We start from the raw sequence: 13598 nt of genomic DNA, 5'->3' as shown, positions 1-13598 counted from the left end.
TGGAAAGACTGCAATGTAGTGGATGGGTTGGGTGAAAAGGTCTGTACGTACGTCGAAGAAGTGCACCCCGTGTTGGCAAGACGAGATCCAAACCTGCGACCTATTTTAGTGTATTTTCTTTTTCTTTTGTGTGTCGAAATTTTTTACAGCGAAGTTGCTAGCGACTGTTTATTGTCAGTGTTTTGTTTTAGAAGAGGGTTTTACAAGATTGTACCGAGAAACTTTCCAAAAGGAGATTGAAAACCGAGACAGGTAAGTTAAGCATCTATAGCGACCTCTGCTTTTGGTATTTATTTAACTTTTTTTCTCTTTGAAATGAGACGAGGTTTTGTTTTTCGTAATTATTAAGTAACCACAAACCACATTAAAGCATGCCTTGTTATAATTGTCCTTTACTTTATATATGAGTCTGTGTTTGCATAATTAAACAGAACTAAGTTATTTATCATAGAGGAAGCATTTTGAGTTACATAAGTTATTAAAATGGTATTACTGCTGCTGTAGCCTTTCAGTTTTTCTTTGTCCTGTTAGATTTTATTTTTTATTTTATTGCATTGCGCCTGTTATTTACTCATATATTATATAGTGGTCAGTTAGTCGACAAAACAGGAGCTCACATTTTACTGGGTTACTTATTTTGGACGCAGTGAAAGTTAGGTCATTGTTTTGTGTTTGTTTTTTATCGTCACGCCCATCTGCATCCCAGCTGCAGGCCAACATATCTTGCACCTGGCACACAATTTTAATAGATTTTATGCTTAATTATTGTTATTACAGAATAGAATACAGAATTTTTTTAGCTAATCAGTTCAAATCTACAAAATCTTAAAATCCAGATGTGACAGTTTGTTATTTTCAATGCAATCAGTGCTGCTGTGGAGTATTAGTAAATCAGTGTATGAGATAGGCTAACTACACTATTGACTGAGATCACTGTGTTCATATTCAAAGCATGGCTCTCATGACGTACAAAGATGACTTTACTTACTGGCATAGATAATAGAGCTATTTATATTGTCACTTGTGTTTACAGATGTCATAAAAAAATGAAACCTGGCAGGATTACTTCTGTTTATCTTAGTTCAAGGACATGCCTTCCTGGTTCCTTGATTTTAAGGAATCACATTGTGCTCCACTGTTACAGCCACATGCTTGTTGAACATTGGAAACTGGGCAAACAGCACAAATCTGGCTGGCCTGGCAAATTGAATTATATTGACAAAGACAGCTGGCAGGCATAAAAGATGTAAAAGACGTTCTGTTTAGGCAAATGCACTTCAATCAATATTTTGAAATGTGAGCATTTTTCAAGGGAACCTCAAGGCTAATGGATCCATTCAATGTATATGGTTACCATCCAAATTAAGTTGTATCTTTTATCACTTGATACAAACTAGTTGTCCAGTAGTTCAGTTCAATGCCAAACATGACTTAAAATACATTTCTGTGATTTTTTTTCACACTCAATCCCTTGATAATCATGCATAGTTTTCACAGAGGCTTTGTGCCATATGCCACAGCTCTCCAGCCACTTGACACTTGGTGGGGAGTTTATTGGATTGAGTTTATTGGATTGGAGATTGTATGAAATTACAAACTCAAGAGGCCTGAAAATTAGACTTAATGAGCCTTTTGGCCTTCAATTTCCTTTGGTAGACTGGGTTCTTAGTGTATCAGAGAAATGAAAATGAATACCAAGTTGGGGTACTGTTTCTAAATATGAATGCATGTCTTACTTTTAATAATTGAAACTGCAATCAAAATTAATCAGCATTAGAGAGTAAGAGACCCTGGTCTATATGATAAAAACGTGAAATGCATTTTCATAGTAGTGATGACTCAGATGCTATTTATTGTTATCCTCAGGGTTTCACATGCCCAAAAAATCACACCATGCAGATGCACTTTTTTTTTGCATTGGTGAAAGAGGAAGGTTGGTCATATGAAAAGTCTCACGTTTGAGTTACATGCCTTGTGATGTCAGACAACACATACTTTTAACTGAAGTCTTGTGGCTTCCTGAAGACGTGACATGATTCAAATGAAACTAAGCAGAAATATTTATCTTTCAGTTTGCCTTAAATCAATCAATAGATAAAATGTGACCTTAGACTGAGTTACCAGTTTATTGGGTACACCTTTACAGTCTTGTACAGTCCACTATAATATATTATTCTTACAGTGGACATTAAAAGTTGTCTAGCACAGGTGCTACTAACAAGATTAATTGACGTGTTTCATGCCATTTAGGTGTGAAGATGTCAGCAATCTGGTATTACACATAGTGATTTAATGGTACAGATTTCTATCACACCTGAATTGAGTGAAACCATCTTTAGTTAGAAGTTTCACCTGTGCTTTTTTAACATACAGTTTCAGAACATCTGCTGTGATAGAAAAGCAGATTGCAGCTTTGCAATAAATGCTGTTTTTGTTCAGTTTAGTTGACTCTGCTGTGAATAAGACCTGATTAACTTTCTAGTAATAATTAAGCCTGTGGTTAGTGATGATGTTAGATTTGGATTGCATTGTATTGAGAGGAGTATCTAATAGCTTGTCCTCTCATAATGTATGGGGATATACAAAACATCAAAAGGAAACTAATCAATGAGAGGGTATGAGTGGTAATGAGTAGAGTGTGAGTAATCTAGAAACGTGGACAGTTGTAGAATGCTAATTTACATCTTAACATGTTCAAGAGTTTGTGGAAACAGTAGCATCTTTGATATCTGCACTTTGTGATAGCAAGAACAATATCTTTGCTCCTGGAAACAGAAAGTAGAGTCTAGTTTCTTGTTGAGAACATGTGTGAGTCATCACTTACAAAGATCATTTATCAAGGATGGGAGATTTGGTAAAAGTCTGTTCTTATATCTAAATATTACAATGTGCATTGCATAGCACATTACAATGTGCATTGCATAGCACAGTTATCACTGTACAACTAACTACTTCAGACTTTGCTTGGTAATTCAGCACTATTCAAGAGTTATGTAAAGAGGCTTAATACAGGCTTCAATTGAAATCATTTTCATGGTTGGTCTTTTTAATACAGATGCTTAAGGAGATACATTGTTTTGGATTGTCACAGTGTCTGGTTATTGTTAGTGTACAGTCAAGAGCTCTGGGGAACATTGCTGCCTGGTATTAGTAAGATGAGAAGGCTAACAGAACCTGCCATGTTTCTGCCATGTGATCTGATGGACCACAGTGTTCCCTGCTAGAAGCTGAGTGAGGATTAATAACAATGTATTGTTCAAGTAATGTTCTGCCTCTCAGAAAATGATAACCGTCTAGTCTTGAACTATGTAGAGTGTGTTAATCTGTTTTCAAATCACTTCCTACCAGTATCTTCTGAAACACCAAGAAAAGGATGTGTGTGTGCCATTGTCTCAATCAAAGAAATATGGGGCAACACCTTACCCAAAAGATCATTAACTCTTATTTGCTCAGGGAGTTGACGGTTTATGTCGGCTATATTTCTTGTTGGAGGTGTAGCGTTTCGCTGAACAGGAAGTGACTTTGCTGAATTGAGCTTGTCATCATTTTCAGAGAAACCCTAACATTTTGCCATTTCCCTTTTGTGAGTGTGAAAGTTATTCTGTTAAGGCAAGTGCAGTGCGGTTGTTAATTATCAATATGCTTCCCCTTTTGTGCAGGTTTTAGGAGGTGTATGTCAGGATGGCTCAATGGAACCAGTTACAGCAGCTGGAGACCAGATACCTGGAGCAACTCTACCACCTGTACAGTGACAGCTTCCCCATGGAGCTGCGACAGTTCCTTGCTCCCTGGATTGAGAGTCAGGACTGGTGAGAAATAATTCCTTGGCTCTGATCTGAAAGCACAATTGTTTCTAACATATACAGTTTATCCTCCACTCCCTTCAGACTGGCAGTGGGCCACTCACCATGACTTGCTGATAGTTTACCTTGCTCAAAGCTACTGTGTTTTTGCAATCTATCTTCCCTCATGATACAGTTACACTGCTCTCCTGCATATCTTTTATCTCACTGCACTTGAACAATGCTGTGTTTTGTCTTTTTGTAACAGACCAAGTTATGCTTTCAAATGTCCAGTTACTTATTTAGTTATCTATCTATCTCACAAAATGGCCAAAAAGTTAATTTTGTTGCCATATTAGGTCATAGGCCAAGGAACAAGTCATTGTTTATATTGCAGATAGCAAGACCTTTACCTCCAAGTAGTTTCTCTCATGCATGGTACAGAAAGTTTTGAAAGCCACAGGATGTGAAGCACTGAGAGTTGAGCTTTTACTAATTATTAAAACAAACTACAACTCATCTTAACCTGATTACTGTATCCTGTCTTTTACCAGGGCTTACGCTGCCAACAAGGAGTCACACGCCACACTGGTGTTCCACAACCTCTTGGGAGAGATAGACCAGCAGTATAGCCGCTTCTTGCAGGAGAACAATGTACTCTACCAGCATAACTTGCGCAGGATCAAACAACATCTCCAGAGCAAGTACTTGGAGAAGCCGATGGATATTGCCCGCATTGTTGCCCGCTGCTTGTGGGAGGAGCAAAGGCTGCTGCAGACTGCCACCTCTGCTGCACAGGTACAGAATGCTATATTAACCTAGATGCAGACTTGATATTAAATACTAATCATATCATCTCAATATATATCAATCATATACACATTTCAATCACTAATAAATCCATTAATGCATATGGGTTTGTACTCATCTTAGTGTATCTTTTATTCTTCATCAGGACGGCCAGGCAGCCCATCCCACCGGCACTGTGGTGACAGAGAAGCAGCAGATCCTTGAGCACAACCTTCAAGATATCAGGAAGCGAGTCCAGGCTAGTAATAATTCAATATTTGAACATGTTGTATCAAGAATTATGAATGATACTGTTCTTTGATGTAACATGTCTTTACATGTTCTATCATCTGTTTTTTTACAGGATATGGAACAGAAGATGAAAATGCTTGAGAACTTGCAAGATGACTTTGATTTCAATTATAAGACATTGAAAAGCCAAGGAGGTATATTTCAATCAACTTTTTTTAGTTTTAGCAGTAACATTGATGTTGGGAACATTTTTCGCTTACAATCTTTTAATCAACCTTCTGGTATATATTATATCAATCTAATTGGTTGCTGACCTATGACATGTGCACCCTCTTTCCAGAGTTGTCCCAGGACCTAAATGGGAATAGTCAGGCAGTTGCTACAAGACAGAAGATGGCTCAGCTGGAGCAGATGCTCAGCGCTCTAGATCAGCTCAGGAGGGTGGGTGTCTTTACCTTACTATCATCTTTGCAACAGCAGACAGTGGGGTTTATGGACAAGTTTGACAAAAACAATAGCCTGTCAATCATACTTCTGTTTTAACTAATTCTATGTTGGCTATCTTATAGCAAATTGTGACAGAGATGGGAGGCTTGTTGACTGCCATGGATTATGTTCAGAAGAACCTGACAGATGAAGAGTTGGCAGACTGGAAGCGAAGACAGCAAATTGCCTGTATTGGAGGTCCGCCCAACATCTGCCTAGACCGGCTAGAAACATGGTAACAAAGGAATTTTAGTTTTATACACATTTCAGTCAATATTTGTCAAACCAGAAACGGTCAAAATGTTACTACAAACTGTAAAAGGTGCAGCAAAGTTTTCATCCTAAATTCATCAAGAGTCATAATAAGAAGTGTGGTTATAGTTTTAGTATCTAGCAAACTATTCATGGTTGTTTTTTATCCCATAAATAGACTATTTTGGTTAATGCACTGACTCTGGACTTTGGCTCCAGTTGTTTGTGTTCCTGCTTCTCCTCTTGTGCTCTGCCATTATTATCAAGTCAACTATGAACATGATTCATCTTTAATGATGTTTGACTGGAACTTGATTAGATATTGTTTTATAACCAGGATCACTTCATTGGCTGAGTCCCAGCTCCAGATTCGTCAGCAGATCAAGAAGTTGGAGGAGCTTCAACAGAAGGTGTCCTACAAAGGAGACCCCATTATCCAGCACCGGCCTGCCCTGGAGGAGAAGATTGTGGACTTGTTCAGAAACCTCATGAAGAGGTACCACATATGATGAATCTTGTTATTATAAAGTGTGTGAATGTTCATTCTTACTCTTTGGGAACAATCAGTGGTGAAGAAAATCTATTAAGAAAGTCCCGTATATTAATAATCCAAAGCTGTCGTCAGCATATCATGGTCTTCATTCTGCAAATTGAATTGGCTCCATTCACTGAATGGAAATTATAACATGCAGTTGAAAGCTCTGAATCATTTGTAAAAGTGAACCTTTGACCTGAAATTCTATGATCTTGGCGGAAATCTTTTCTGAAATGTGATCCACTCTTTCTTTTAGTGCTTTTGTGGTTGAAAGACAGCCTTGTATGCCCATGCATCCAGACAGACCTCTGGTCATCAAAACAGGAGTGCAGTTCACAAACAAAGTCAGGTAAGATGCTGACACTGAACACTGAACTGAACAGAAACAACATATGTGATTTCACACCTTTTACTGGAAACTTTACTGGTGTTTTCATGTGACAGAAAGTGCAAGTTGCATCATCATATATTCTACTAGTTTTTACAGAGTATTTTAATTCTTACTTTTCCAGGCTACTGGTGAAGTTTCCTGAACTCAATTACCAGCTGAAAATTAAAGTTTGCATTGACAAGTGAGTTTTTTTTAATCTGTGTTTAATGACATTTAATATTCAGTTTCACTTATATTTGACTGAAGACCTGAGGAAAAAAACTACTTTACTGAGATTTACTGTGTATTTTTCAGGGAATCTGGGGATGTTGCTGCGATTCGAGGGTAAGACTTTAAGAAAACCTACATTTTTGTTTTTTGTTTTTTTTTCCAAGCCTGAATATTTACTGCATACTACTTTAGAACAGTGTTTCACTTTCTGCCTTGAATTTCTTAGGTCACGAAAGTTTAACATCCTCGGTACCAACACAAAAGTTATGAATATGGAGGAGTCCAACAATGGCAGCCTCTCAGCAGAGTTTAAACACTTGGTGAGTTATAGAACCAAAATCCTTTATTGCTAGTCACTGATGAAGTTCTCTGATAACAACCTGATGTTGAGCACTGACTTCCTGTTTGTTACAGACCCTGAGAGAACAGAGATGTGGTAATGGTGGACGGACCAATAGTGACGTAAGCACTGTTTCTAATTTTTGGTGGAATAGTTTAATTTGGTAAAGATGTAAGAATGATAGGTTTTGGTTTAACTACTGCAATAAAGGTTTTTCAAATTTCTGAATAATGGAATAATTTGCTTTCTTTAGGCCTCTCTGATTGTCACTGAAGAGCTCCATCTTATCACTTTTGAGACAGAAGTCTATCACCAAGGCTTGAAGATCGATCTGGAGGTCAGTACCGGAGTTGGAGGCGTGTCTGTATTCTGAGTTTAAAAGTGCAATGCTAGAATTCAACAGAAATCTACAGCATTTGGTAAAAATTCGTCAGCATTGTACTTTGACACCCTTTACAAAGTAAGTCATCAGACAAATGAGTCATTAATAAAGTCTTCCTCCTCCAGAAACTGTCGCCTCCCCAGCTTCAATATGAGCTGTTACTTTAAGACATACTAAGTTTGATTTTTACAACTTTCCCTAACCCTTTGTGGGCGTCTCTCAGACCTCTGAGATTCCATTCACAAGTGTTGAAGTCAAAACACTACAAGCTTTGTCAGTCTCAGACCACCATTCAGTGTCTGTGACGTCATGATTTTATTCTTTATGGCAAAACAAAGCCTCCCACTGACCGATGGTATTTTCTTGTTGTGGGCGTAGGCAAAGAGAGAATTTAGCTTGGGTTATTAGTCGAAAGATATAATACTGCCTCTGCTGACCAACTAACCTTTTCTATTTCACTGGTGTGATTATTCTGATATTTTATATTTTTATTGTAGTATTATGTTATATCATAAAATTAGATTTTGAGCAAACTTTGTCAGACATAAAGATCTGGTCCTGATCTGGTGTTATGTCTGCATTGGTAGCTGAACACAGGACAACCCTTATATTACATATATTATGTTAAGTAACATCAACATACCCTCTTGTAAGAGCAGTATATATGAGAAGATGTCCTGTAGAAGTAATGTAAGAAAATGTACTAAAACAGAAAATACAGTAGAAGCAGGAATATTTTGCATCAATATGTTAGCAAGGAGTAATAACACATTTTAGTGGAGGAAGAAGATACAATAAAGCATACTGTAACACCTTTATCTTGTGTTTGTGCAGACTCATTCACTGCCTGTGGTAGTCATTTCAAACATCTGCCAGATGCCCAACGCCTGGGCTTCCATCCTGTGGTACAACATGCTCACCAACCACCCGAAGGTAAGATAGCACCCCCTGGTGGAACAGAGCTGAACTGTGCCGACTTCACTCACAATGAGGACAATGTTTACTCATTACAGTTGTCGTTTTGTTTGTCGGGTGTTTTAACATGTGTTTTGCTGGCGTGTTTTTGCAAAGAATGTGAACTTCTTCACCAAGCCACCAGTGGGGACGTGGGACCAGGTGGCCGAGGTCCTAAGCTGGCAGTTCTCCTCCACCACTAAGAGAGGCCTGACCATTGAACAGCTCACCACACTGGCTGAGAAATTACTAGGTGAGGTGACATGCCTCAAAGTCTCCAAAAACTCTTAACCAGCTACTGTGTTGTTTATCAATGTGTAATATTATTCTTTAATTGTCCACCTAGGACCTTGTGTCAACTACTCCGGCTGTCAGATCACCTGGGCCAAGTTCTGTAAAGTATGTCACCTACTGTACCGACCACATATAGTTCAATACATCATACTGCCATCCTGTTGTTTCAGTGTGAGTTGTTCCTTCCCCTTTGTAGGAAAACATGGCTGGCAAAGGTTTCTCCTTCTGGGTGTGGCTGGACAACATTATTGACCTGGTGAAGAAGTATATCCTGGCATTGTGGAATGAAGGGTGAGAGGTCGTCTTTTGTTTACAGTCAAGGTCTTAAGCGGTCACTGGAACTGCCTTTCATCGTTAAGAGTTGTGTTATAACGTTCAGTGGATGTATAACCCCGATTAAATTATACGCTTAGCTATTCTTATGTATTTATTGGACTTTCTAACATATATATATATATCTCCCCAGGTATATCATGGGCTTTATCAGTAAGGAGAGGGAAAGGGCCATTCTCAGTCCGAAACCCCCTGGCACTTTCCTGCTACGCTTCAGTGAGAGCAGCAAGGAGGGAGGAATTACATTTACATGGGTAGAGAAAGACATCAGTGGTATGTATTTGGATTTGCCTTTTTAGCGTCTGATAATAATTTTCTGGGTCTGTTTTCTTTTATGACATGGCTCTCGCTTGTATGTTTACAGGAAAGACCCAGATCCAGTCAGTGGAGCCTTACACCAAGCAGCAGCTCAATAGTATGTCTTTTGCCGACATCATCATGGGTTACAAGATCATGGATGCCACCAATATCCTGGTTTCGCCACTCGTCTACCTCTACCCCGAAATCCCCAAAGAGGAAGCTTTCGGAAAATACTGCAGGCCTGAAGCAGCTCCTGAGCCAGAGATGGGAGGAGACTCTACGAGCAGTAAGTCACTATGTTGTTCCCGATATCTATGCTAATTAAGGAAAACAGAACATGTTAGATGCTATTTCCTGATTCAGCACATTTTTATCACTGTCAGTGTTTTTTTTTCTTTAATAAGACTTTTTTTTTTCTCTTGACAGCTATTCAGCCATACTTAAAGACAAAGTTCATCTGCGTTACCCCGTAAGTATCTGTTATTTCCTAATTTGTCAATTCAGCATTTACTAGGAGAGACATGCCACCCAGAGACATCGACTTACAGCAGCCCTTAGTCCTCGCTGCGAATGTTTTCTTCTACTAAGCAAGAAGATCTCAAGATCTATACTTCCTTTTTAAAGTTTTTTCTTTTTTCGAAGAGAAAGTATTGCCAAATATCCCAAAAAAAGGAGAACAAAGCTGTGAGTCATTATTCTTGGTTTAAGGAAACAGGATACTGTTCAGACAAAGTATTTTTCACCCAGATACATTTAAAGTCAGTTTAGACAGATTGCAGTTAATATTAGATTCACTGGGCACTTATGATTGGAATTCATTTAGTTCAATGTGCAAATAACTATGTGCAGCACTTTCATTTCTGTAGTTCAGGCCCTCTAGTCAAAATAAAAACAGCAAAGACTCATCTACTCAACTTCCAGCCGGCATACCAACTTACTCAAGATGTTACACTTACTCTTAAGCTACATAACAAGGAGGTTGTGTGTTGTTGCGCCTCTTGCCACTACTAAATATTTTTTAAATATTTAGATTCTGTTTTAGTTGGAATTACACCTACATTTAGAGCTGTTTAAATCAAATTTAGATCTGACATTTTGGTGCTAATATGAACAGTTTCAATATGACACTAAACATCAAAACGGGAACAAAGCAGCAACCTCAAGGCTGAGAGGAAAATTAATAGTGATAGTAGAATATTAGGTTTTTAAAACAAATATTTATTTGTAAATGGTAAAATTTAGACATATAAAGAATGTACAAGTTAGTAAAATTAAATGTGACAGTTTTTATTTATGCCAGATATTACCTGTTGAGAAACTTTAACTGTATTTGCATTGGATATTTGGACTTACCAATAATAAATGAGAATAAGAAAGGAGGATCGGAGTCAGCTGGAGGTGATCAGAGAGGTGTATGCACAAGGCCAGTCAGTCATGTTTGCTTTTGTTGGTAGTGGGTTTAATGGCGTGCTGGTGCGTTGTGAGGTTTGCTCAGTGAGATCCTCACCTGTCTCCGTAGGTGTCCCTCCGTGTTCATGGACTTGCCGGACAGTGAGCTGCTTGGGAACGGATTCCCAGGGTAGGCGTTCTGGGAGGAGGAGGGGGGGAAGGTGGCATGTAGGGCTGTGTGTGCATCTTGTCACTTTGTCTGTTTTTGATGGGGTGGGCATTTCCCCTGCCTACGCAATTCCTGTTTTTGTTTCCAACTCACAGCCACTTTTCCTCGTTCTAATACTCGAGCATATCCCTGCCATTCATCAGTCCTTTTTTTTTATTTGGTTCAGGTCACACTCTGTTTCCCAGACATTTTTCTGTCATAATTTCTCAGCCAAATTCATGTGTACGGATTAAACAGTCCATGATTATCAAAGGAAAATTCTTAACTCATTTCAGATAACATTAGAATTATTCAATGATAAACATAGTTTTAGTTGTATCTGCCTTTAAAGATTCATAATTCCTTAAGACAACAGACAGGGCAGAAACTTTGCATTTGGACAAAAGAAAGATATTTTTAATGAACAGACTGAAGAAAAGATTGACAACTGAGAAATGGCCTGTTTGATCTGCTGTGCTAACCAACTACTGTTGATATACTGAATACTTGAATAACTGTCATTGACATCACTTCAGTGTTGAACATCAAAGCTTTTTGTGTTAGTATGTTTATGCAATGCCTGAAACACACATGGTTCTTTACATGTTGAATTGGTAATGTATTAGTCTGTATTTAACCACAAATCTCATATTTAATCCACTCTCTTTGCTATTGAAATCTTGGGCATGACTTCACATACTGACACAAATGCTGACTCATCTTACAGAGTACAATGAGACTGATGGAATGACCTTTTCGCTCATTAACCACTGATGTGTGTGTATTAAACAATGCAACATAATCACAGCCCATTATTTATTTTCACTTGTGGTGGATGTGCGGTCGGTGCGATACATCTTTATATGTGACTGTTAAGTGTTCAGTTGTGGTGAAGTGGGATGAGAAGGAGGTTGTCATAATAGTTACATTGAAAGTAAAAGTATTTTGTCTGGCACCAACAGTCTAGGAGCTGGGGTCTGTGTGTGTGTGTATGACCATCAGTGTTCATTTCAGTTTGTAATATGCTGTTCTACTTTTTTTTTTAATGGCATTTTTTTTTTTTTTTTTTTTAACAGCACAAACTCTGGAAACACCAGTGACCTGTTCCCCATGTCGCCTCGCACCCTTGATTCCCTGATGCACAATGAAGCAGAAGCCAATCCAGGACATTTGGGTGAGTCATTTTACACATATACTACACGTACACACATATTTGTACTTCCTCAAATTGGTCCTCACAAAGACAAATACAAGAGCACAAGCATACACCCTGCATGACCCTGATCTGATATTAATGTTTGGATTTCCTCCACAGAATCACTCACTTTGGACATGGATGTAGCATCGCCTATGTGAAGAGATTTTTCAAGTTTCTTTCTTTCCAATATGTTTTTGTTGGGATTTAATATTATGTGGTGCAAGAGGATTTGATGATGATTTATTTCCTGCCTCTGTAAACACAGTCTGTCCTGTACATTTGTACTTCGTTTCCGGGTTATTGTGTAAAATGCCTCACTTTCACACAATGCAGATTTAAATGGTTCTGAATTTTGAGAAGCTTGCCTTGTTAATGTTTCGACTGTCCTTCTGTAGTTTTGTGTGTTTCAATTGTTAATACTGACCCGTTGTCTATTAAGCAACATCCTACTCCTATTCAGTACTTCCCTATCTACGTAAATGTCTTTACATAATACATTTAAGTATCTGAAATTGTATTTTTTTGAAAACGTATTTTTGTGTTATCGACATTTAAAATTCTTAGAAGTTTGTGTTGTGTTTTTGTTTTGTATAAGACAATGTAAAGAGGATAATTGTTGTATAAGCTATGCCGCTTTCAAATGTACTTTTTATGCATTTAATGGTCTTTTCCAACATAATGTCTCCTTTTTATTCCCTACCAAATGTAATATCTTATGTGTTCTACATTTTAAATGGTCTCTATTTTATTCATGATGATTTTTACACAAAATTGAGTATTTCTGACTCATAGCCACACCTGAATCGTTGTAAAACATTGTCGGAAATCACAAGATCACCTGTAAAAATGATGCTCTTACAACGTCTTCGTCACTCCCCCTTAAATACTGTAATCTGTGATTATATGAAATGCACTTGCTTTTGACATTTTGTGTTTAGGTATTTCTTCTTGTGCCTGAATTCACCTAATATGATTTGAAATGTGATGCAAATCATTTTCTGAACAGTTTATTTTAGGACTGACTCATTAAAAATAACCATGGATGTTAAAGAAAGATATTTCACTCTAACAGAGTGTACAAAACAAGGTGTGTAGTAGTTGACTTTTGAACTTTAAACCACACTTTGTCTGTCATGCCATGAAATTCTCTTCTGTGGTCTCATGTCAAAGAAGGTTTGTGTAAAATATTCTGTAAGTATTCATAATTTGACAAAAGGCAATAAAAAAAACCAGTTAGCACTAAAAGTAGTCTGTCTGTGCAATTTTTGACTTTCAACTAAAATACACAACACAAGTCAGAAGTTTGGACACACTTCCTCATTCAAGGGAAATGCAAAGGTGCATTCAAACCTGGTAATGTACAGACACGTCAAATGAGCTCAACCACATCATAACAGCAACTGACGAATAGGAATCGAGCAGCTTTTGCAGTTGTGTAATGAGATAACATCACATTGTGTACAAATATATAATTTATAGTAGCATGGTACTGCTTAAAGAGGA

At 37.9% G+C, this 13598-nt stretch overlaps 1 protein-coding gene across 2 annotated transcripts; it reads left to right on the top strand.

Annotated features, from left to right (window-relative positions):
• Window positions 1-14: 14 nt before the first annotated feature.
• stat3 (signal transducer and activator of transcription 3 (acute-phase response factor)) lies at window positions 15-13331 on the top strand. Of its 2 annotated transcripts, XM_053337874.1 has the most exons (24): window positions 15-252; window positions 3660-3809; window positions 4337-4580; window positions 4738-4830; window positions 4936-5017; window positions 5164-5264; window positions 5393-5544; window positions 5899-6057; window positions 6353-6445; window positions 6609-6668; window positions 6782-6811; window positions 6924-7017; window positions 7112-7159; window positions 7291-7374; window positions 8254-8352; window positions 8491-8626; window positions 8720-8772; window positions 8864-8958; window positions 9134-9273; window positions 9365-9586; window positions 9727-9769; window positions 10820-10879; window positions 11974-12071; window positions 12213-13331. In XM_053337874.1, exons 2-24 carry the CDS (start codon window positions 3682-3684, stop codon window positions 12251-12253), a joined length of 2355 nt encoding a protein of 784 aa, XP_053193849.1. In that variant the 5' UTR covers window positions 15-252; window positions 3660-3681; the 3' UTR covers window positions 12254-13331. The 2 variants fall into 2 exon arrangements, with proteins under 2 accessions (XP_053193849.1, XP_053193851.1); XM_053337876.1 differs by lacking the exon at window positions 10820-10879.
• Window positions 13332-13598: the final 267 nt, after the last annotated feature.

The sequence above is a fragment of the Scomber japonicus genome, chromosome 18, assembly GCF_027409825.1.
Source record: "Scomber japonicus isolate fScoJap1 chromosome 18, fScoJap1.pri, whole genome shotgun sequence".
Classification (NCBI taxonomy): domain Eukaryota; kingdom Metazoa; phylum Chordata; class Actinopteri; order Scombriformes; family Scombridae; genus Scomber; species Scomber japonicus.
This window is presented reverse-complemented; position numbering and strand designations above follow the sequence as displayed.